The 26,967-nt window shown below is 34.6% G+C and overlaps 1 protein-coding gene across 3 annotated transcripts in view; it reads right to left on the bottom strand.

Moving 5' to 3' along the window:
• Positions 1-26,967, bottom strand: part of VPS13A (vacuolar protein sorting 13 homolog A) — a 229,239-nt gene that overhangs the window by 156,095 nt on the left and 46,177 nt on the right. For all 3 annotated transcript variants that reach the window (XM_053575672.1, XM_053575663.1, XM_053575681.1), the window contains exons 18-23: positions 23,684-23,873; positions 23,482-23,596; positions 17,958-18,094; positions 15,706-15,838; positions 12,520-12,637; positions 3,836-3,974 (exon numbers count right to left, since the gene is read on the bottom strand). In XM_053575672.1, coding sequence (XP_053431647.1) covers positions 3,836-3,974; positions 12,520-12,637; positions 15,706-15,838; positions 17,958-18,094; positions 23,482-23,596; positions 23,684-23,873 — 832 coding nt within the window. The remainder of the gene's footprint in view (positions 1-3,835; positions 3,975-12,519; positions 12,638-15,705; positions 15,839-17,957; positions 18,095-23,481; positions 23,597-23,683; positions 23,874-26,967) is intronic.

Here is a 26,967-nt window from a genome sequence, read left to right as displayed (position 1 = left end):
ATTTTATTTTTTTTAAGATTTAGTAGTTTGTGTGAGTATGTGTGAGATTCCATAAGATTTTCTCCATGGAAAATCACATCATTTGTGCATAAGGATATTATTTCCTTCTGCCTTTTCAATTTAAATGCCCTTATTTTTTTTTCCTGAGTAAAGTTACTTTTGCTAAAACTTTAATAAATATTGAATAGCAGTAGTGCAAGGGGCATCGTTGTGCTAGAAATATAGGAAAGAGCCACTGCTCCAGGCCCAAGAAACCCATTTGACGCATAAAGATTCTCAAAGCCTTAAGGAAAAGAAGTGGGAAAAAAATGTTCCACATAAATCGAAACCAAAAGCAAAAGAAGTAGCTATTAAGGGCAGTGCCTGTGGCTCAGTCGGTAAGGCGCCGGCCCCATATACCGAGGGTGGTGGGTTCAAACCCGGCCCCGGCCAAACTGCAACTAAAAAAAAAAAAAAAATAGCCAGGCGTTGTGGCGGGCGCCTGTAGTCCCAGCTACTCGGGAGGCTGAGGGAAGAGAATCGCTTAAGCCCAGTAGTTGGAGGTTGCTGTGAGCTGTGTGAGGCCACGGCACTCTACCGAGGGCCATAAAGTGAGACTCTGTCTCTACAAAAAAAAAAAAAAAAGAAGTAGCTATTATTACATCAGATAAAATAGACTTTAAATTAAAAGTAGGAAAAAAAAATACAAATATGGTCATTGTAGAATGATAAAAAGATTCAAGCAGAAGACAGAACAATTATAATTATAGATGTACCTAACACAGGATCTCCAAGATTCATAAAACACCTACGGAAAGTAATAAACAACAACATAATAATTGATGGGGACTTTGGCACTATAGTGACAGAACTAGACAGATTACTGAGGCAGAAAATCATCAAAGAAACAATACAATTAAACAGGACTCAAGAATAAATGGACCTAAGACATTTACAGAACATTATAACTGAAAACTACAGAATATATGTTTCTCAGCAGCACAGGGAACATTTTCCAAGATAGAAGCTATGTTAACTCACAAAACAAGTCTCACCATATTTTAAAAAAACTGATCTCTCTCAATGTATCTTCCCAGACCACAGTGAACAAAACTAGAAATCCATTCCAAAACCTCTCAAAACTACATAAATACATGAAAATTAAACAATATGCTGCTGAACAATCCTTGAGTCAGTAACAAAATCAAGAAGGAAATCAAAAATTTTTTCAAATTTAATAATGATGACATAAGCTACCAAATCTCTGAAATATAGTAAAAGCAGCACCAAGGGGGAAGTTCACATCACCAAATAGCCTAAATCAAAAAGACAACAGGTCACAAATTAACAACCTAATGTCACAATTCAAGGAATGAGAAAAACAACAAAGCAAACCCAAACCTAGCAGAAGAAAATAAATAATAAAGATCAGAGCAGAACTCAATGAAACTGAACCAAAAGCCAACAGAGAAACTTGGTTCTTAGAAAAGATAAAGTCGATAGACCCCTAGCTGTAACAGTTTATCCAAGAAAAAAAGAGAAAGATTGAAATAAGCTCAATCAGAAATAAAAAAACAGAGAGAGAGAGAGAGAGAGAGAGAGAGAGAGAGAGAAAGAGAAACATTACAAGTGATGACAAAACCTCCACAGACACAAACTAGAAAACCTAGAGAAAATGAATAAATTTTTGGAAAAACACAACCTCTCAAGCTTGATTCAGGAAGAAACAGAATCCTTAAATGAGCAACAATGAGTAGAGAGATTGAAACATTATAAAAAATCTCCCAACAACAAAAAGCCCAGAAACGGAGATATTCACTGCTGAATTCTATCAGACCTAAAATTCACAGCTGAATTCTATCAGACTGGCACTTATCCTAGTGAAATTGTTTCACTACGTGGAGAAGGAGGGAATCCTCCCTAATTCATTCAATGAAGCCAGTATCTGCCTGATATCAAAGCCAGGAAAATAACAAACATAACAACAACAAAACTACAGATGAACATTCCTCATAAATACAGACGCAAAAATCCTCAGCAAAATATTAATTTATCTAACCAGATCCAACAACATATCAGAAAGATCATTCAACTTGATCAAGTGGGTTTTATCCCAAGGAGGCGAAACATGATTTAACGTACACAAATCAATAAATGGGATCCACCATATAAACAAAAATTAAAACCAAAAAACATACAATCACATCTCAATAGATGCAGAAAAAGCATTTGATAATATCCAGCACCCCTTAATAATAAAAAACCTTAACAAACTAGGCATAGAAAGAAAATACCTCAAAATGATAAAAGCCATATATGACAAATCCATAACCAACATCATATATAATGGGGAAAAGTTGAAAATATTCCCCATAAGAATTAGAACAAGGATGCCCACTGCTACCATTAATATTCAACATACTAGTGGACGTCCAAGCCAGAGACATCAGGCAAGAAAAAGAGATAAAGGGCAGCCAAATCAAAAAAGGGAAGAACAAAAATCCTTGTTCAGTGATGATATAATATTCACCTATCTAGACAACTCTAAAGAATCCTTCAAAAGACTTCTAGAACTGATAAGTAAATTCAGTAAAGTCTCAGGCTACAAAATTAATGTACAGAGATCAGAAGCATTTCTATATACTAGTAACAACCACACTAAGATTCAAATCATATTAGCAATCACAGTCACCAAGGTCTGAATGCAGAAGTTGTTTTGCTACAAAAGGAAGAATACAAAAGACAGGAAGAATACAAAAGACCAGGCAAAAAAATAATTTTTTCCTCTAGGCAATAAGATACAAAACTTATGAACGGAGTAATCAGCTAAAAGCAGTAGAGATAAATAATGTCCCCAAGCAATCTATTTAAATTTAGTATGAGTTAAGTCAGACTTTACTGTTATCAATAAGACTTGAAGACAAATTGAGCCCGTAATGAAATCTAATTTTAAACTGTTACAATCTTGCAGAGAACACTGGCAGGATCCAAGGAGAGTAGAAAAAAAGTACAGGCAATTCATTATTTATTTCAGTCAATTATACACATAGGCCTAAAATATCCATATGGACATTGATGTCTGAGTAGCAAAAGTTATGAATTCCACCCAACACTGTTACAAGCCCAAATAAAAATGTAAAGTATTTGTTAAATCAAATATGAAATCCTGACTACTCAACATAAGTTATCTGTAAACATTAACAAGATGAATGTACATCAAAAGGGGCTATATTAGGCAAAAGATAGTATATCCACTCAATTTAGTAATACATCACCATGAAAAAAAGAGATCTGTATGTGCTAACATGAAAATTTCTCCAAGGTATACAGCATATATGATAACAGTGGTGGAAAGAATACAGATTCAGAATAAGCATGATGCTCTAAATATTAAGAATGTAAGAATTTATTTACATGTATATACACACACACACACGTATATGTGTATACTAGCATATCCCATAAACTTTTTTTTTTTAAGAGACAGAGTCTCACTCTGTCACCCTCGGTAAAGTGCAATGGCATCACAGCTCATAGCAACCTTCAGGTCCTGGGCTTTGGCGATTCTCTTGCCTCAGCCTCCTGAGTAGCTGGGACTACAGGCGCCCACCCATAAACCTTTTTTTTAAACTAGAGAAGCAGTGTCACTGGAGAGGACTGGAGGCTGCAAAAGTGAAGAAAGGTAGATTTATCATTTTCTATCTTTTTTGACTATATATTTGTATTTTTACCATTTGATCAACTTCCTCTTCAATGAATTGAAAATTGTTTTATCTGGTATTTTGTGCTTGTTTCAAATACTGTTTGACTTTCTTTTTACATTCACACATACATTAATTTTTAAAATAACAATTACCTGTGATGACCTGGCAGGGGCACATACTTCCGGTGCAGGCTTAGGTTTTGGAATGCTTTCAACCAATTCCATAATCCCTTGTAATTTTTTATCCGAGATCCGTAAAGAAATAAGAGGTAACTTTCCACAAATCTTGAATCTGTTTTTAAAAGACAGGAATCATTATAGGAGAAGTTTCATTCTGATGTAAGTGGACTAATTTTTAAAGACTTCCCCTCAAAGCATACAAATCACATGGGATTAAAGCACTAAAAATCTCTAGTCCAATTTTGATCTTACCTTATTAACCAGTCTACATTAAGATGGGCTTACCTCTTGATTTTTTCAGAGGCTTATTTTCTAGTATTATTCATGTATTTTTTCCTTTACTATTTACCAAGTATAGTTGAAAATCAGTATTTATCAAGTGTTTATGTGACAGGCATTGAGGAAAGCACTTCACATGCATTATTGTAAATAGTTCCCACAATCTATGAAGTCAAGAATATTTCCACTCCCTATTTCTTGCAAGTTCCTACGTGTACATCAGCAATCCCCAATCTTTTTGGCACAAGGACCACTTTCATGGAAGACAATTTTTCTATAGACAGGGGGGTGAATGGGATTAGATTCGTATAAGGAGTGTGCAACCTGGATCCCTGGCATGCACAGTCTACAACAGAGTTTGCTCTATGAGAATCTAATGTCCCCAGTGATGCTGACAGGAGGAGAGCTCAGGTGATGGTGCAAGAGATAGGGAGTGGCTGTAAATACCAAGGAAGCTTCACTTGCTGTTCTGCTCACCTCTTGCTATGTGACCCAGATACTAACAGGCCATGGACCCACCACTACCAGTCTACAGCCAAGAGGTTGGGGACATAGTTCCTATAAGAAAACTAAGCCTTAGCAAGTTCAAATAGCTTGTCCCACAGATTATGTACCTAAAACCAAGATGTAAAACAAGATCCGAGTGCTTTAGAATTCTTTCAGTTGCCTTGATGGTCTTCTTTGTTTACAGCTGGGCATCAGAGAGAGGAAACTTGCCATTTTTATTCCTGCATTTTCCCTGAAACTTATTTTTTCAATTAACACAATAATTGCTAACGCTATCTTTCTAAAAATTTACCTGAATTCCTATAAAAAATTATGTTTTTCCCTATAAAAGCTTCAGTATTTGGATTTAATCCTATAAATCTTACTTTAATCTACACATTATAATCAGTCCCTGAATACACCTAAACTGTTTCACTTTCTTGAAACATGCAAGTTGTATCTTCTGATGATCCTGGGCATCAAAATACTGTCTATTTACCAGATGACCGGCTTCCTTTTATATGCCTTAAACTTACTCCATAATTTGCACATTATAATCAGTCCCTGAATATACCTAAACTGTTTCACTTTCTTGAAAGATACAAGTTGTATCTTCTGATGATCCTGGGCATCAAAATACTGTCTATTTACCAGATGACAGGCTTCCTTTTATATGCCTTAAACTTACTCCACTCTGACACTTGTAGAGTTCCATGACTTTGCATAATATCATACCCACTTCATACTGTTCAAGATGTTACCAAATAGAAACCCCAAATATCTCAGTTTTCATCTTTCTAAGCCATCATGATTTCTGGCCCATGATTATTTTAATTATACCTCCCTGGTTCAAACCTATGGCCATTGCCTATCTATTGATACTGATATATAATATAGATATACTTATATTGTATACATATTAACATCAGCTATTTTAATTCCTACTATACTACATTCAAGTGTTCCCTGCATCACAGACATAAATTCTCCCTAATTATATACTGACATAGCAAGTGCAAAGAAAGGTAAGTTGTCTTTTTATTCCCTCAGAGAACTATCACATCTCCTTTTCTCTTGTATCCTCAACTTCCTAGATTACAGGATAATTGCCAAGAAAAAAGAAGTTAATGCTAAAAAAATATCAATCCATACTCATATGCTTACAAGATATTATATACATCTTTGCTCTTTATCCTAGACTGAAAAACTGTGTAAGAAATATCAGGTAAGAGCAAACAGGCAGGGGGACAGGTGGGGAAGAACAAAGAAATTAAACCTCGTCTCTAAAAGCAAATCATACCTAAAGCTAGATGAGGAAAAAAAGAAAAGAGAGAGAGAGAGAGAATGTCCAAAATGGTTTCCTTTCCCTCTCTCTTAAACCATATGCCTAGTACCCCCCTGCCTCAAGGCTCTGAGCTTGCTTTAACTTTTCTAAGAGAAGGAAGTTTAGAACAAGATTTAGAGCTATGGACAATGTCTGCTAGCAGACAGAGTCACTATGAGGTAAATATCAACAATAAGGCTATAAGTCTCTCCTTTTCAGAAGGTAAGAGTAGTAAGTAGGAAGAGTAAGTTCCACACCACATACCCTACAGGAAAAGCCTGCCTGTCCCTAATTGCTTCTATGCTTCCTCCTACACTTTCACTTGGCATAAAACCTTAAGTCTTACACCATGGGAGCCATCTCTTACTGCCTCACCAGTAGTAATTCTCCTGGAAGTACAAAGTAGATGTTAAATGCGTCTTTGGTTACATTTTAAAACATACTTGTAGCTGATTATTTCAATGTTAGGAAATGAAAAACAAAAAAAAGAAGCTACCGGTAGAAACAAGAGGTGAAACGACTACCTACAATCTAAAACTATTTAGGAATGAATCTCCTAAATAATCCAGTCTAGTCAACAGACTTCTCTACTTATGATCTAAGGTAGTTTCAGTTAACAATAAAATACACATGGAAAGATCCTGACATAGGTGAATAAATGTACAAATATAAAAATTATTATAATTTCAGTCTTAACTCTACTACTGGTTTTCTACTAGATTTAAAAGACAAATGCATACACAATAACTATAATTCTATGTTAATAGGTACACAATAAATAAAAATATAATTTTTAACATCAATAATATAAACTAGGGGTAAAACAAAGAAGGAGAATTTTTTATGCAATTGAAGTTAAGATGGCACTTTTAAAGAGACTTGTAACTTTAGGATATTGTATCTCCATGATAACCACAAAGAAATTATCTATAGAATATATGTATATAAAACTGGAAATCTGAAGGGAATAAAACATGTCACAAAAGAAAAAAAATCAACAAACACAAAGAAAGGAAGTAGTGGAAGAAACCAGGGACAAAAAATGCTATCAGACATACAGAAAGCAAATAATGATATGACAAAGGTAAGTCCTCCCCTATCAGTATTTACTTCATGTAAATGGTTTAAACTATCCAATCAAAAGACTTTAAGTTGGATAAAATGAATAAAAAACTAGATCCAACTATATATGCTCTAAGAGATCTAATTAGATCCTAGAAAACACATAGGTCAAAAGTAAAAAAATGAAAAAGATATTCCAAGAAAATAATTACCGGAAAAGCACAGAAATGGTTGTACCAGTATCAGCCAATATAGACTCCAACTCAAAAACTGTCATAAGATACAAAGAAAAATACATAATGATAATGATAAAAGTGTCACTTTATCAAGTAATATAAGATACCACAAACAACAAAGCTCAAAAATATATGAAGGAAATATTGACAGAAGTGAAATAAACAATAAACATTTTTATGAAATACTTAACCATCAAGAAATAGGGGTCTAGAACAATATTACTGACCAACTAGACCAAACGGACATACAGAGAACACTTCACCCAACAGCAGAATACAAATTTTCCCAAATGCATATGGAACATTCTCGAGGATGGACTCCATGTTAGTCACAAAACTGTGTCAAAAATCTTGAAAGATTAAAATCATAAATAGCATCATTTCCAATAACAATGGAATGATTTCAGAAAGCAAAAGTAGAAGGAAAATATAAAACGCACAAATACGCTGAAATTTAAAAAGCATACTACTGGGACCAGGCCTCGTGGCTCACCCCTGTCGTTCCAGCACTTTGGGTAGCCAAGACTAAGAATCACTTGATGCCAGGAGTTCAAAATAAGCCTGGTCAACACAGTAAGATCTTGTCTCTACAAAAAACTTAAAAATTAGCCAGGTGTTGAAAAAAATGGAAAAACCCAGCCGGGCGCCGCGGCGAGCGCCTGTAATCCCAGCGGCTTCCGGAGGCTGAGGCAGCGGGGTGCCCGCAGCCCGAGTCTGAGGTTGTGGTGAGCTACCACGCCCACTGCACTCTGGTCAGGGGCATAGGGTGGGACCCTGTCTCAACAACAACAACAAAAAAAAAATTAGCCAGGTGTGGTAGAATACACTTGTACTCCTACCTACTCAGGAGTCTGAGGCCAGAAGATCACTTGAGCTCAGGACTTTGAGGATACAGTAAGTTCTGATCATACCACTGTACTCCAGCCTGAGTGGCAAAGTGAGACTCTGTCTCTATAATTAATTAATTAATTAATTAAATGGTTTTTTAAAGCATACTGTTAAACAAGCAATGGGTCGAGGAAATAACAAGGGTCATTAGAAAGTATCTTTAAGACAAATGAAAATAAAAATACTGCATGGTGTAATTTATAGGGAACAACAAACTAAACCTAAAGCTAGCAGAAATAAGTAAATAACAAAGATGAGAGGAGAGATAAAGAAAAGAAAGCACAGAAAAACAGAGGAAAAAACAATAATAAAACCAAGAAGGGCTTCTTCAAAAGGACTCACAAAATTGATGAAACTTTAGCTAGATCTAGGACAAAAAAAAAGACAAGTAAAATCAGAAATTAAAGTGAGATCATTATTATTGATTTTATAGAATGAATAAGAGGGTATTATAACCAATTTTTATACCAACAAATTAGATAATCTAAATGGAACAAATTCCTAGAAATACAAACCTACCAATACTGAATTATGAAGAAACAGGAGTCTGGACAGACCTAGACTACTATGAAGAATAAATCAGTAGTCAAACATCTCCCAACAAAGAAAAACTCAAGTACAATAGCTTCAGTAGTGAATTCTATCAAGCAATTAAAAATTAAAGAGAAAAGAATACTTCCTCCCTCGTCCTATGTAGACAACATTGCCCTGATACCAAAACCAAAGATATATAAGAAAAAGAAATCTATAGCTCAATATCCCCAAAGAATATTAATGCAAAACTCAAGAAAAATAGCAAACTAAATTCAAAAGCACATTAATAAATGGCTTATGCTCCATTTATTCTTGGAATAGATTGATTCCTGGAATTGAATTACTCCTGGAATGGAATTATTCCTAGAATAGAATATGGCAATCAATGTAATATACTCCATTCACATAATGAAAGAAAAAAATGTGATTCCCTCAACTGATTTAGAAAAAGCATTTCTAAAAATTCAACACACTTTCATAATAAAAACACTCCATAAACTAGAATGAAACTACCTCAACATAATAAAGGTCATTCATAAAACCCGATAGTTAATGTAACATTCAACAGTGGAATAATGAAAGTTTTCCTCTGTGCTCAATATCAAAAGAAGGATGTCAACTTAAACCACTTCTATTTAAGAAAGTATTGAAAATACTAGCCTCTGTACATAGGTGACATGATCTTATATGTAAAAAATCTTAAACCTGTTAGAATAAACAAATTCACAAAGTTGCAGGACATAAAAATCAGCTCAGTTCTCAATACTAAAAATAAACAATCCAAAAAGAAATTAAGAAAACAATTCCATTTACAAGAGCATCAAAAAGAATAAGCTTAACCAAGTCAGCAAAAGACTATGCAGAGAACTAGAAAATGCTGCTAAAATTAAAGACACAAATAAATGAAAAAACATCCCATATTCATGGACTAGAAGCATCAATATTATTAAGATGTCGATACATTTAAAGTGACATAGGCCAGGTGCAATGGCTCACACCTGTAATCCCAGCACTTTGGGAGGCCAAGGCCAGTGAATCACCTAAGCTCAGGAAACCAAGCAACCCAAAACCGAGTCCCCGTCTCTACAAAAAATAGAAATACTAGCCAGGCACTATGGTGGGCACCTGTAGTCCCAGCTACTTGGGAGGCTGAGACAAGAGGATCCCTTCAACTCAAGAGTTTGAGGTTGCTGTGAGTTATGCTGTACAGCACTCAACCCCAAGGTGACTAAGATCCTGTCTTAAAATTAATTAGTTGATATACAAATTCAGTGTAATCTATATCAAATTCTCAATAATTTTTGTAAAAATAGAAAAATTCATATGGAAAATCAAAGGATCGCAAATAACCAAAACAACTTGAAAAAGTACTTTGGATGACTCACATTTCCTGATTTCAAAACTTGGTACAAAGCTACAGTAATCTAAACAGTGTGGTACTGGAATAAAGACAGACATAGAGACTGATGGAACAGAACAGAAATCCCAGAAATAAACTCTTCCATACATGGACAAATAACTTTCAAAAAGGGTACAAAGGCCAATGGGGGAAAGGACAGTCTTTTCAACAAATGATATTAGGAAATCTAGACATCTCCATGCAAAAAAATGAGCTGTATCCTTTTATTACACCATATAGAAAAATTAACTCAAATTAGATCCAAGACTTAAACAGCCAAAACTATAAAATTCTTTGAGGTAAATATAGAAAAAAAGTTTCATGACATTGGACTTGCTAATAATTTCTTAGATATGACACCAAAAGCATACACAACAAAGATAAATTGCACTTGATCAAAATTAAAAACTTTTATGCATCAAAGGATACTGTCAACAGTGTGAGAAGGCAACCGAGAGAGAGAATATTTGCAAATCATGTAACTAATAATAGGTTAATGTCCATATCCAAAATATGGACATAATTCTTTACTCCAATTCAACAACAATGACAAAAAAAAAAAAAAAAGAAAAACCAACTAGATTAAAAGATGGACAAAGACCTTAAGTACAAATTTCTCTAACTAGAATCCACAGAGAACTCAAATTTATTAATAAGAAAAGAACAAATGATCCCTTCTCATTGTGGGCAAGAGACTTGAACAGAAGCTTCAGTGAAAAAAGACAGGCGCATGGCCTAAAGACACATGAAAAGATGTTCATCATCTTTAATCATCAGAGAAATTCAAATCAAAACCACTTTGAGATATCTAACTCCAGTAAGAGTAGCCCACATAACAAAATCCCAAAACTACAGATGTTGGTGTGGATGTGGAGAAAAAGGAATACTTCTGCACTACTGGTGGGAATGCAAGCTAATACGTTCCTTTTGGAAATAAGTTTGGAGAACACTTAGGGAACTAAAAGTAGACCTGCCTTTCAATCTTGCAATCCTGTAGCGACAAGGTATATATCCAAAAGACCAAAAATCACTTTACAACAAAGAAATTTGCACCGGAATGTTTACTATAGCTCAATTCCTAATTTCCAAGTCATGGAAGCAACCCATGTGCCCATGGACCCATGAACGGATTAACAAATTGTGGTATATGTATACCATGGAGTATTATGCAGCCTTAAAAAAGATGGAGACTTTACCTCTTTTATGTTTACATGGATGGAGCTGAAACATACTCTTCTTAGTAAAGTATCTCAAGAATGGAAGAAACTTATCCAATGTACTTAGTACTATTATGAAACCAATATATAATCACCCACACTTTCATATGAAAGATAAAACACAACTATAGTCCAGAATGAAGGAGGAAAGAGGAGGGGGAAAAGAAAGGAGCGGGGAGGTTAGGTGGAGGGAGGGTAATCGGTGGGACCTCACCTATGGTCCATATTGCAAGGGTACATTATTAAGTGTAGAGTATAAATGTCTTAACACAATAAGTAAGTGAGGTGAAGGCCATGTTAACCAGTTTGATGTAAGCATTCCAAATTGTATGTAAAGTCAGCACATTGTACCCCATAAATGCATTAATGTACACAGTTATGATTTAATAAAAACACCAAGAGAAAAAATATTTAAGTGGCCAATAAACACATGAGCAGATATTAAGTATCACCAAGAATTAGAGAAACGCAAATCAAAATTACAGTGAGATACCACTCACACCTATTAAAATGACTATTTAAAATAAAAACAGAAAATACTAAATCCTGGAGCAGAGACAGAGAAACTGGAACCCATGTGCATTGCTGGTAGGAATGTAAAATATGGCAGCTGCTATGAAAAACAGCACAGTGTTCCTCGAAAACATAAATTCTGACTTATAAAATGATCTATTTTGATCATATACCCCCCAAAACTTGAAAGCAGGGACTAGAATAAGTACTTGTACATAGCAGCATCATTACATCAGCCAGTGTACCAAATGTCCATTGACAGAAGAAAGGATAAATAAAACAGTGTATTACTTAATAATGAATGAAATTCTGACATGTTACAAAATGAAAGAACCTTGAAGATACTATGTTAAGCAAAGTAACCTAGAAACAAAAGGACAAATATTATTATTATGCCTAAAATGGTCAAATTCATAGAGACAGAAGATTAAATAGTGGTTGCCAGAAGCTGAGGGCAGGGAAGAATGATATGTTACTGTTTAATAGGTATGGAGTTTCAGTTTGCAATATCAAGTTCTGGAGATGGACAGCGGTGGTGATTTGGACAACAGTGCTACTGTACCCGATGCCACCGAACTATATACTTACAGATATTAAAATAGTAAATTTCATGTTGTGTTTGTTTTACTATATACACAAAGAGTCAAATAAATATGGTGTTTCCTTAGCTACTGAATTGCTGAGAAAATCCACAATCCCATGAAGCAGATAATACATACTTGGGCATCTTTATGTCCATGAAAACCATAGCCTTAGAGAGTTCCACATTGACGTGCATGGGTACCAAAATATGTTGTATAGATACATTCAGTTTTCGTGCTTCTTTCCAATTATCACCTAATTATAGAAAATAGTTTATGTTGAATAACACACAAAACCTAAAATTACTATTAATATTTCATAGTCACACATTGTATGATATGGGGAAATCTTGCCATATGTAGATAATTTTAATGTCACATTCCCAGGTACATACAAATATGCAGGTTATTAAAACTACTGTGCATACATTGATAATCCACTACGCAAACCAGATACCTTACCCGAAAAATAATATGGCTATAAAACAGTGAAGGAAAAGGTAGGAAGATGTGAGATTCCTTAATAGTAACTAATAAAAGATACCATTTATTCAAGATTTAATGAGTGGTACAGTCCGAGCAATGTTTACATTTTAATTCTCAAAATGATATATAATAATCCCACTTTAGAAAACAAAGACTCAAGCTATGTATAGTGGCTCATGCTCATAATCCCAGCACTCTGGGAGGCCAAGGCAGAAGGACTGCTTGAGCCCAATAATTTAAAACCAGAATGGCACGTGCCTGAAGATCTAGCTATTTAGAAGGTGAAGGCAGAAAGATCTCTTGAGCCAGGCGTTCAAGGCCATAATGAGCTGTCATCACACCGCTGCATTCCAGCCTGAGCCACAGAGCAAGATACTTTCTCTAAAAAGAAAATTTATTTTTTTTTAAAAAGCAAGACTTAGAAGAATTTTTAATTTGCCTGTGGTATATATGCTAGTGATAAAGCTGAAATTCACATCCAGATTTACTAACATGTGGGCTCTCGGCAACATATACTAACGTGTTACTAGCCTAAATATTTAATAAGGGAATGGTTAAATAATTGACAGCATTGCCTTGAACATAAGACAATAAAAGTCATGAATTCATGTGGACAAAATATTACTAGTTAAATGAAAAAACAATTTAGATATAAAACTATGTAAATTATGTTAAAAAACACATCTAAATTACTTCCACACACAAGCACATCCCATACACTCATAAGCATATACATTAAACACTAAAAGGATATGCACCAAAATATCAAGTGTCCATGTGGAAACAGCAAGATAAAAGATGATCTATTTTGTTTTGCTAAATTGCTCAGATTTTCTAAAATAGTTGGATTTATAATCAGAAAGGATATAATAATATATTCCATTTTCAACATGCTACCTCATTTGAACTTAATAATTCTGTGAATCAGATAAAATCCCAGTTAAGGAAAACCAAATCAAGGAAACATTATACTCTTAAGAGATAGATGGTACAATGGACTTCATTTATTTATTTATTTTTTTGTAGAGTCAGGGTCTTACTTTATGGCCCTCGGTAGAGTGCCGTGGCCTCACACAGCTCACAGCAACCTCCAACTTCTGGGCTTAAGTGATTCTCTTGCCTCAGCCTCCCGAGCAGCTGGGACTACAGGCGCCCACCACAACGCCCGGCTATTTTTTGGTTGCAGTTAGGCCGGGGCCGGGTTTAAACCCACCACCCTCGGTATATGAGGCTGGCGCCTTACCGACTGAGCCACAGGCGCCACCCCGGACTTTATTTTTTTTAATTCTACCAATATTGAGATAAATAAAATAATTCCTTCACTTCCCATGTTACAAATTAAAAAATACTAAGATGTTTTGGAAGCCTATGTTTCAGTATTTATCATGACATTCTATAACAATTATTTAAAACAATCATAATGTCAAAAAAAAAACCAAACCTGCTCCACAAATAGAAAATTCAACTACTTAAAAACACTTTTTATCAAAAACCACCCAAGGAATTTCAATAATCTTCAGGCAACAACAATGAAACCTTCTCAAAATTATTTTATAAAACATTTCAATGTCATAAATATTAAATGTAATTCATGGACTTTGAAAACTTGTGAACAAAATATATAATTCAAATACACTCAGTTTTTTCCCCGAAAAAGAATTTCATGACTTATGAAAACAATTTTCTTTCGAGATCTACTACACTTCTGGGCTTATTCCACAACAACTAGAATATAACAAAAAATGGAAACCATGTTCATTATCCAAAAGCAAATGTAATTAAAGAAGTAAAAATGTTTCAGTCCTATATAAATGAAGGATTTTAATAACAATTACCATGGATTCTCATTGTTTCTCCTTTTATCAGTTTGGATCATTAAAATCTAACCACAGACACAATGTGTAAAGTAACATCAACTCTGATAAATTATCTGAATATTCACGAATACTCTAGGAAAGCAGTACGCATTATGAGAGATTAGAAATAAAGCTGAACAGCTCTTGTCAAGCGAATCTCTGTTGTCACCTAAAAAACTCACTCTAGATCAGAGACTCCGGATTATACACCACAGTGAACAGGATGCAGGTATACAGGCTCTGGACTATCAGAGCCCCTCGGCTGATTGTCTCTGGTCTTAAATAGTCCCTTCTGGTTACCCAACTATATAATACAAGTATCATTTTCAATCTGTGCCAACTTTGGTAAAAGACTGGAAAACACTGGTATAGATCAAGATTTCCCAACCTCAGTACTACTGACATTTGGGCCAGGTAAGTGTTGTGGGAGGCTGACCTATATATATTGAAGGATGTTTAGAATTATCTCTGACCTCCAACCACTAGATGGCAGGCGTGCCCCTCATTCTTCACCTGTGCTAATCAAAAATGTCTTTAGACACTGTTGAACATCTCTTGGTTGAGAACCACTAGACAACATTTACTATCATTTCTAATTCAAAAACATAAAAGTTCTAACACATCTAAGAGAAAGGTCTACAAAATATTTAAAATCCTAATTACTGGCTTGGCGCCTGTAGCACAGTGTTTACGGTGCCAGCCACATACCCCGAGAGTGGTGGGTTCGAACCTGGCCCAGGCCTGCTAAACAACAATGACAACAATAACAAAAAAAATAGTTGGGCATCAGCTACTTGGGAGACTGAGGCAAGAGTATTGCTTAAAGCCCAAGAGTTGGAGGTTGCTGTGAGCTGTGATGCCACAGCACTCTACCGTGGACAACATAGTAAGACTCTGTCTCAAAGAAAAAAAAAAAAACAAAAACATCCCTAATTACTCATTTCATCAAAATCAATTAACGAATAATATATTTTATACTTACCAACTGTACTGTAAAGCAGCTGTATGCTTGTAAGCTGAATATCAAAGGAATCATAAGCTCTATGCATTATTTCCTCACGATTAGCCCCACCTTGCTTCATACACGGCAATTCTGAACGACTTTTACTTGTCACCTTGAAGTTAATTTTAATAGTTTAGACTATGGAAAATACTTCAATGTATAAGTATGAAGTTTTTACCTTTCAGACCTATAATATAAAAATTTAATAGGAGAGGATAAACTCACAAATTCACATGCATTATAAGGCTATTAGAAGGTCCTTATCCATGAGATGTGTAAGTAGTCAGGGATAAAGTGAATTTTACATATTTAATAATATTTCCCATATACTTATTTGAAAGAGAGGAACCCAGAAGGTCCTAGAGAATAATCTATCTACAAATTCTTAAAATCTTGTAAGAAACCTTCTCAGTAAGAAGATCAAGACACAAATTTAGCTTATAAAATATGTCTATGGCACAATGACAGATATTTATAACAAGAAGTAAAAGGAGGCACACACTCACTCACTAACACTTTATGGGGGCAAGACACGATTGCAAGAGGGACTTTACCTAACAACTGCAATCAGTGTAACTGGCTTATTGTACCCTCAATGAATCCCCAACAATAAAAAAAAAATAATAAAAAATAAAAAAAAAAAAAAAAAAAGAAGTAAAAGGAGGGTGGCGCCTGTGGCTCAAGGAGTAGGGTGCCGGTCCCATATGCCAGAGGTGGTGGGTTCAAACCCAGCTCTGGCCAAAAACCACAAAAAGAAAAAAAAAATAAAAGAAGTAAAAGGAGTCTAAGATTAAATATTAGGATAGCTCAATTTTAGTCCCAACTCTGCCATTTATGCAAAACCAGGCAAGTTACACTTACATCTGTATCTTGTATCTGTACTTTCTGGACATACTATGCACACGACTTTTTTTACTTAAGCATCCTGGAAGTCAGTCTACAGCAATATACTATAAAGATCTTACATGTATATTTAATATATATACGTACATAATATATATATATATTTCTTTTTAATAATGTTTTCCTCTATTTAATATAGGTCATGTAGTAAACAGTCAAAACAATAAAAATTATCTGTTACAAAAGTAATGAAACTTTAGGCACTATGTCAAGAAAATTGCCTAAAGTCACAGAATTAGATACCCTTACTCCTGACCCTATACTCTTTTTACTACACCACAATTACCCTTAAACCAATTCAATAACCAAATTCAAATATGAAAAATCAGCTGCATAAATTTTATAAGAACTATAATAACCAGCAGGTTCTATATAATTAATAAGTGCTAAAAAAAAAAAAAAGAATAAGGGAGGATGTTTATAACAAGAAAAGGAAATGTTTGTAAAGTATTTAGAAAAAGCATTCTAATATCCATCCCTCTTGAGTCTTTAAATCATTATTGGTATTCCTCTACATTTAATGATTTAGTAATGCTGTCCAAAAGAACGTTACAATGATGGATATATTCTATATTTAGCCTATCAAATACAGTAGCACTATTCACTTCTGACTGTTAAACTCTTTAAGTGTGGATAACGTGACTAAGAAAATTAATTTTTAATTTAATTAATTTAAATAACCATATGTGGCTAGCAGGTTAGACTATACTGAACACTACAAATATAAAATATAGGAAAAAAATTATTCCCTACTGAAAATTTTTAAATTAGAAAGTACATAATTAGAAGGAAATGAAAATGACTTAAGAAAAGTTCATCTCTTAATTTAGAATTACTTAATAGAAATATTAAAGTATCAATATCTACAAAAGTTTCAGAAAATGAAATTTGATCACGTCTAGAATTCTCTCCCATTCTGTACACTTCGATTAATGAAGTAATAGATCTAAATTGAGAAGGAAATAAGCTTCTCAGAGAAGTATGACTCAAATTCTATTAAAATAATTCTTAGATTCAACCCTGACCTACAGAAAGTAATTGGTCACTTTGCTTTTAGAAATGTAGGAAAGCCGGGCGGCGCCTGTGGCTCAGCGGGTAGGGCGCCGGTCCCATATGCCGGAGGTGGCGGGTTCAAACCCAGCCCCGGCCAAATTAAAAAAAAAAAAAAGAAATGTAGGAAAGCCACCTAGTTAAATGAAACTATTTCACTCAAAAAAAAAAAAAAAAAATTCAATAAACCTAATCAAATTGTCTAAAAAACAAAATACATTTTAAACGAGGAAACACCCTAAATGCCATGTCATAAGTCAAATATTATTAGCAGATACCTTTAGATGACCAAGATCCAAAAGCAGCAGATTTGATGTAGGGCTAAAAGTTCCATTTTGTGGGACAATAATATATGATGCCTTCAAATTAATTCTGAGATCAAGAACTTTCTGTGTTTCAATAATATACAGTAGACCTGTAAGAAATTTAAATCTTCACAATAAATACTTTTCACAAATTAAAGATATAGAGTATTACTAAATATATGAATTGATAATATAATCTTAAAATAATGTAAAATTGGTAGTGGTTTTAAAATTACTTTAGCAAAGTATTTCCAATAACAATTTAAAATTTTAGTCTATACACACACACACACACACACACACACACACTCTCTCTTAATTTAACTGAGTATAAAATTAAAGTGATTCCACAAAAAAAATTTTTTTTTTTTTGTTTTTCTTTGCACTTTTTGGCCGGGGCCGGATCTGAACCTGCCACCTCCACTACATGGAGCTGGTGTCCTACTCCTTTGAGCCACAGGCGTCATCCTCAAAAAAAATTTTTTTAACCCATAAACTCAAGTTGGGTAAAACTAAGGAGAAAGATACAGGCCTAACAAATTAAGCAGCCATCAAATCAGTTTGAGTGAGCAAAAGATATTTTGATGTATGAAGTTTAAAAAGATCTGATACTCAAAAAGAAGTGTACCTAATTTCATAAATAACAATAAGTAAATAGTTTTGGGATTTTGTTACGTGAGCCAGTCTTACGGGAGTTAGATGGTATATCAAAGCGGTTTTGATTTGCATTTCTCCGATGATTAAAGATGATGCACAAATCTATATATATACCAACAATAGTCAAGGGGAAAAAATAATCAAGGACTCTATTCCCTTTACGATAGTGCCAAAGAAGATGAAATATCTGGGAGTGTATCTAACTAAGGACGTGCAAGATCTCTATAAAGAGGACTATGAAACTCTGAGAAAAGAAATGGGTGAAGATGTTAACAAATGGAAAAATACACCATGCTCATTGCTGGAAAGACTCAACATTATTAAAATGTCCACACTACCTAAAGCAATCTACAGATTTAATGCAATCCCTATTTAAAGCACCTCTGTCATACTTTAAAAACCTGGAAAAATTAGTACTTCATTTTATATGGAAACAGAAAAAAACCTCGAATAGCCAAGACATTACTCAGAAATAAAAACAAATCAGGAGGAATAACACTTCCAGACTTCAGACTATACTATAAATCGATGATCAAAACACCATGGTACTGGCACAAAAATAGAGAGGTAGATGTATGGAACAGAATTGAAGACCAAGAGGTGAACCCAGACACTTATCATCATTTGATTTTTGATAAGCCTATTAAAAATATAAATTGGGGGAAAGATTCCCTATTCAACAAATGGGGCTGGGTGAATTGGCTGGCGACCTGTAGAAGACACAAGCTGGACCCACACCTTTGTCCTCTAACAAAAATTGACTCACTGGTTAAAGGACTTAAACTTAAGACACAAAACTATAAAAATTCTTAGAGAGAGTGAAGGGGAAACACTTGAAAAAATTGGCCTGGGAGAATACTTTATGAGAAGGACACCCCAGACACTTGAATCAACATCAAAAATACATTATCAGGATCTGATTAAACTAAAAACTTCTGCACTGCCAAGAACACACTAAGTAAAGCAAATAGCCCTCAGAATGGGAGAGGATTTTTGCAAGTTATATTTCTGACAAAGGTCTAATAACCAGAATCTACAGAGAACTCAAACTTATTACTAAGAAAAAAACAAGTGATCCCAGTTCATTGTGGGCAAGAGACATGAACAGAAGCTTCTCTAAAGAAGATAGGCGCATGGTCTACAGACACATGAAAAACTGCTCATCATCTTGGGCGAGGCCTGTGGCTCAAAGGAGTAGGGTGTCGGCCACATATGCCAGAGGTGGTGGATTCAAACCCAACCCTGGCCAAAAACTGCTCATCATCTTTAATCATCAGAGAAATGAAAACCAAACCTATTCTGAGATACCATCTAACTCCAGTAAGAGTAGCCCGCATCACAAAATCCCAAAACTACAGATGTTGGAATGGATGTGGAGAAAAGGGAACACTTCGGCACTGCTGGTGGGAATGCAAGCTAGTACGTTCCTTTTGGAAGGAAGTTTGGAGAATACTCAGGGATCTAAATGTAGACCTGCCATTTGATCCTGCAATTCCTCTTCTAGGTGTATATCCAAAGAACCAAAAATCATTTGGCAATAAAGATATTTGCACCAGATTTTTCATTGCAGCTCAATTCATAATTGCCAAGTCATGGAAGAAGCCCAAGGGCCCACTGACCCATGAATGGATTAATAAATTGTGGTATATGTATACCATGGAATACTATACAGAATTTAAAAAGGATTTTTTTTTGTTTATGTTTACATGGATGGAGCTGGAAAATATTCTTCTTAGTAAAGTATCTCAGGAATGGGAAAAAAATATCCAATGTACTCAGTACTACTATGGAACCAATTTATAATCACTCACACTTGCATATGAAAAATGAAACACAACTATAGCCAAGGATGAAGGATGGAAGGGGAGGGAGAGGAAAAGGGGGAGGGGGTCGACAGAGGGAGGGTTAGGAGGGGGACCATGCCTATGGAGCATATTGCAAGTACAAGTTGGATCTATTAGGTGTAGAACACAAATGCCTTAATGCTGTAATTGGGTAAATGAGGTGAAGGCTACGTTGTTTAGTAGGACACTCCAATTTATACAAATAATCAACACATTGAATCCCATGATGGCATAAATGTATTTATGATCTATCTACAAATGAATTAATAAAAAAAGAAAATGATGAGCATTTTTTCATGTGTCTGTAGGTCATGCGCCTATCATCTTCAGAGAAGCTTCTGTTCAAATCCCTTTCCCACAATGAAATGGGATTACTTGTTCTTTTCTTATTAATAAGTTTGAGTTCGCTGTGAATTCTGGTTATCAAACCTTTTGTCAGAAGCAAAACCTGCAAATATCCTCTCCCATTCTGAGGGCTGTCTACTTGCTTTATTTACTGTGTTCTTGGCTATGCAGAAGCTTTTCATGATCAGATCCCAGCAATGTATTTTTGGTGTTGCTTCAACTGCCCGGGGGGAGGGGGGTCCTCTTCATAAATGGAAAAAAATTTGCCTCCCAGGCCAATTTCTTCAAGAGTTTCTCCTGCACTCTCTCCAAGAATCTTTATAGTTTCATGTCTTAAGTTTAAATCTTTTACCCAGTGAGAGTCAATTTTTGTTAATGGTGAAAGGTGTGGGTCCAGTTTTATTCTTCTACAAGTCACCAACCAATTCTCCCAGCACCATTTGTTAATAGGGAATCTTTCCCCAATTTATATTTTTGATAGGTTTATCAAAGATCAAATGACAATAAGTCTCTGGGTTCATCTTTTGATTCTCAATTCTGTTCCATACATCTACCTCTCTATTTTTGTGCCAATACCATGATGTTTTGATCATGGATGTAGAGAAAAGGGAACTCTTCTGCCCTGCTGGTGGGAGTGCAAGCTAATATGTCCCTTTTGGAAAAAAGTATGGAGAATACTCAGGGATCTAAAAGTAGACCTGCCATTTGATCCTGCAATTCCTCTACTAGGTGTATATACAAAAGACCAAAAATCACTTTATAACAAAGATATATGCACCAGATTGTTCACTGAAGCTCAATTCATACCAGCCAAGTCATGGAAAAAGCCCAAGTGCCCATAGATCCATGAATGGATTAATAAATTGTAGTATATGTATACCAGGGAATATTATGCAGCCTTAAAAAAAGATGGAGACTTCACCTCTTTTATGTTTACATGGATGGAGCTGGAACATATCCTACTTGGTAAAGTATCTCAAGAATGGAAGAAAAAATATCCAATGTACTCAGTACTATTATGAAACCAATTTACAATCACTCACACTTTCATATGAAGAACAGATCACAGCTCTGGCCCAAGATGAAGGAGGGGGGAAGGGAAGGGAGGGGAGGTCAAATCAAGGGAGGGTGAATGGTGGGATCATACCTATGATGCATAATGCAAGGATACATATCAGATCTATTAGTATAGATTATAAATATGTCTTAACACAATAATTAAGTAAATGGGGTGAGGTATATATTAGCCAGTGTGATATAAGCATGCCTAATTCTATATGAAATCAGCACACTGTACCCCATAAATGTATTAATGTATACACGATCTATGTGTTGATTTAATAAAAAAAATAAAGAATCTCAAAGGAAAAAAATAAGTAAATAAGCAAACCTACATAAAAACTACCATGATGGCAAGATTTTTGAAAACATGAATTATAATAAGAAAATTAAAATTACTATTAACGACTCAACATATAAAATTCTGATAGGGTAGACTAAAAAAATTTAAATGATATATAGTTTATTCAATGTGTATATCTGCATGCTGCACTCAAAGACCACACGCAGTCTAACTAAACATTTTGTTCAGAACAGGTCTTAGTTAGGAAAGATCCCAAAAGAACTAAAGAGAAGTGATTAAACCAAAATCCTTTGCCACACTATAATTTTATAATAGAATTTATTCAGAACCTTCAATGATATTTGAACAGTTCATAATATTTCTATATGGAACTACCATGATCTGACCCGTATTTCATCAAAAGTCAAATCCCCCAAATAAACCTTTTCATGTTTTGTGACTCCATATTAATCGTATACTATTATGAAGGATTAAAGTAAGAGGGCTTAAAAGTAGGAAGATCAGTGTATCTTAATTCAACCTTTAAAGTTAAGAATTTATTATTTAAAAATACATGTTCACTCTCACTTTCCCTCAGCCTCACTCCACTATATCTTTGGATCCATTATAACATCTGCCTCTTGTTTGATGTGCAAACATCAAAGTAACATCAAAGTAAGCAGTTGTGCAATCACAGGAAATGGGTAACAACTTAAAGAGCTAATTAAAATTAACAAGGAGTTGGGACAAGGGCATCTGAACAACTACCTCCCTGAAGTTCTCCTGAAGCACTACCCAGCAAGGCAGCCCTCAAATAGCTTCCTGCAGTCAGATCTAAGTATTCCAGGCACAAAACAGACTTTACCAATACTCTTTAATTCAGTAAAGAAATTTCAAGTGACTTCATTACAGAAAGAGACAGAAAGCTCACTGACACACACAATCAACTCTTGTGAGAGTCTCATCTTAAGAGATCATGACCTTAGGCAGTGGGTTACTGACAACAAAAACCACAAGCCAAACTTGGGGGTGCGAGGAGGGAGGGTGATAAGATAAGAAGGGTAATAGGAAGATGGGAGGGGTTAACACTTGGCTCTCTAGTGGTGGATCCTGAGGAGCACATGAGAGAGCTGATACAATCATGATTATCACTGAGCAAGAAACAAACAAACCTAAAAGCACCAAATTAGTTTTTCTTAAGATGTAACTGGTCTAGAAATATAACAAATTTAATGTACATTTTACCATAAATATACAGATTAACATAGGGTGCAGTGTTTAATTCACCAACATTAATATTGACATTTACCTGTTGCTGTCTTGTACCGAAATTCTTCAAGTTTTGTCAAAGTCACTGAAGTGATCTGTGATAGATGCACCTCTTTTGGAGGTCTAAAGAATTCTATTATACTATTCACTGTCCTCTGTTAAAATAAATATCATTGACATGAGGTACAAATTCAAAGGAAAATTGAATTATATTAAAACTTGATAATTAAAAAAATGCTTACTGCATCATATATCATTTCTAACGGTTCAGCTTCTATGATACACCTTTGATCAGCAGTTTCATCTAAAGGATTTATCTCAAATGTAATCTGGAAGAGTGAAATCGCATCATCCAATGAAGAAAGGAGGCAGGGTTTTTTTGAATTATCTGGTAAGCCAGTAATATGAAATGAACCTATTTTGGTTTCTAATCTGCATGAAAAAGGATAAGACAGAAATCAGCAATCACTACAATTTTAAAAATTTTTTCAAATTGAAAATGATAAAAATTAATGAAAATAACCTCGCTTTGCATTTTCTGACTCCATTCATATCAAATGAAACTATCCAATGATTCCTCTGAACTTATATAAATTAATTAACAAAGAATCCTATTTACATGTTGATTTCTATGTTAGAAAGCTAATGTTTGGTGTATTTGCTGATAAAATCTAAAATTAAAATAACTGTAAACTGCTACAATGCTTAATCAATGAAAAACTAGAAAGTCTTTCACGTTTAACACAATTTTATAAGCACTTCCTCTTGTAACAATAAAAATAAACATTAAAAAAAAAAACAAGCATTGGGCAAGATTTTTAGAATGACTAGATGAGGAGCTTAGCAAACCTTCTCCCCAGCAAACCCACCAGTGAAACAAGTAGTGAAAACTATAAAATCTCTGGAAATTGACCTGGAAAACCATTTATTCAAAAAAATCTACTAAGGCTCAGCCCCCCGTGGTTACAGTGGTTACGTAACAGTGGTTGCGGTGCTAGACACATACACTGAGGCTGGCAGGTTCAATACAGGGCCAGCTAAACAACAATGGCAACTGCAACAAAAATTAGCTAGGTGTTGTGGCAGGCATCTGTAGTCCCAGTTACTTGGGAGGCTGAGGCAAGAGAATTGCTTAAGCCCAAGAGTCTGAGGTTGCTGTGAGCTGTGACACGTACCCAGAAAAGGAAAACACTGGTATTATACTTACTGAGCAAAGACACTATCAGCTACCTTAAGTATCTCAAACCAAAGGAAACCATGAAAAGAGAACTAAAGAAAATGAGGAAAATAGTATGTGAATAGAGAATATACATAGAGATAAAAATTGTTAAAAAAAATATATTTTTTTGAACTTGAAGAGTATAATGGCTAAAATGAAAACTTCATCCAGATGCCTCAACTTACAAAAGAATTACATCTCAATAAACCTATTATAAACTGAAAAATGTTAAGTCAAAAGTGCATTTTATACACCAAACCAACTCAATATCATAAGTTAACCTAGCCTACCTTAAACAGGCTCAAAATAGTTATATTAGCCTACAGCTGGGCAAAATTATCCAATACAAACCTTATTTTATAATAGCTCATGTAATTTACTAAATACTATTATGGAAAATCAAAACGGAATGTTTGCATGGGTACTACAATTTTCTACAAAATGTGTATCACTTTTGCACCACTGTAAAGTGAAAAAATCATTAGTCAAGCCATCGTAAGTTGGGGACCATGAGTAGATAAGTTGAAGGGAAAATCTGAGCAGACAAAATAAAGAACCAACAAACTTGAAATAGGGTAACTGAAATCGCATCTGAGGAGCAAAAAAACAAAAATGAAGAACAATGAGCAGTGTGTAAAACAAGAGACCATGGAGAGGACCAACATAGGCAATATGGGATCTCAGGAAGGACAAAAGAAAAAGAAAGAGACCAAAAAACAGTCAAAGAAATAATGGCCCAAAACTTCTCAAATTTGATAAAAGACACAAATCTACACACCCAAAAAGCTCAAAGACCATAAATTAGGATAAACTTAAAAGTTTAAACTTAAAAGTTCAACATTATAATCAGTCGAAACAAAGAAGATCTTAAAAGCAGCAAGAAGCTACCCTCCACATATAAAAGACACTTAACCAATTAACAGTTATTTCTCCTCAGAAACCATGAAGGCAAAAGGCAGTGAGATGATATAAGTGCTGAACAACCACAAAACAAAAAAACCCAGAAAACATTAACCAAGAAGTCTGTCTAGAAAAACTATCCTTCTAAACTGAAGAAGAAAAGATAAAAGAAATAAAATGAAGGCACAATTGCGACACTTCCAGATGGACAAAAACTGAACTGTTTGGCACTAACAGACTCACTCTACACGAAAGGTTAAAGGGAGTCCTAAAGGCTGCACTGAGAGGACATGACACAGAAATAAAAGCAGTAATGTTGTAATTTTCGTTTTTAACTCCTCTTTTTATTTACTCTAGGACTTAAAGAAAATTCATAAAAACAATTACAAATGTAAATTAATGGTCACACAATGTGTAAAGTGTTAACCTGTGAAAATGATATCATAAAAAGGAAGAACGGAGCTACATAGGAGTACAGGTTTCATATGCTATCAAAATTAAATCAGTGTCAATTCAAACTCAATCGTCTTAAATCCAAATGTTAACTGTAATCCCCAGAGTAGCCACTAACAAAACAACTGAAACATATATAGAAAAAGACACAAGGAAGAAATAAAAAGATACACTATGAAAAAATTTAAACACTAAAAAAGACTCTCCTTCAGTATTGGAAGAACTGAAGGAAGGGAAGGTAAAACACACACAGCAAACGAATGCAAAATGGCAGAATTCCTTGCCTATCAGTAATCGCTTTAAACATAACTGGAACTAAATTTACCAAATGAATGGTAGAGACTGGCAGAAGAGAAGAGAAAACATGACACAACAACACAGACTGTCCTCAACTTATGATGGATTATGTCCCAATAAGACCACTGTAAGCTAAAAACATCCTAAATTGAAAATGCATTTAATATACCTAACCTAAGTCAGGACCATCAATATACTTTCCAAAAGAGATTCACTTACATCCAAGGACACATACAGGTTGAAAGAGAAAGGATGGATAAAAGTCCATCCAACCATAAGAGATCTGGGAGTTACAATTATATATAAAATAGTCATAGAATCAAAAAATGTTAAAAGAGAAAACGTGATTATTTACTGGTAAAAAGAATCAATTCAAAAAAGACATAATAATTATAAACATGCATGCACTAAACAACAGAGCTTCAAAAATATCTGAATCACCTTTTGACAGACTTGAAGGGAGAAATAAATAGCTCCACAATATCACAGACTTTAATACCGCTCTTTCAATAAAGGAGGAACATCTAGACAGTGGAACAACAAGGCAAAAGAGAACTTGAACAATACTATAAATCAAAAGATATAACAGAGAGATACAGAATGCGCCATACAACAGCAAAATAAATTCTTCTCAAATGCAGGCACATGGAACATTCT

This window comes from Nycticebus coucang, chromosome 2 (genome assembly GCF_027406575.1).
Source record: "Nycticebus coucang isolate mNycCou1 chromosome 2, mNycCou1.pri, whole genome shotgun sequence".
Classification (NCBI taxonomy): domain Eukaryota; kingdom Metazoa; phylum Chordata; class Mammalia; order Primates; family Lorisidae; genus Nycticebus; species Nycticebus coucang.
The sequence above is the reverse complement of the archived record's forward strand: the minus strand, read 5'-3'. Positions and strand labels throughout refer to the sequence as shown.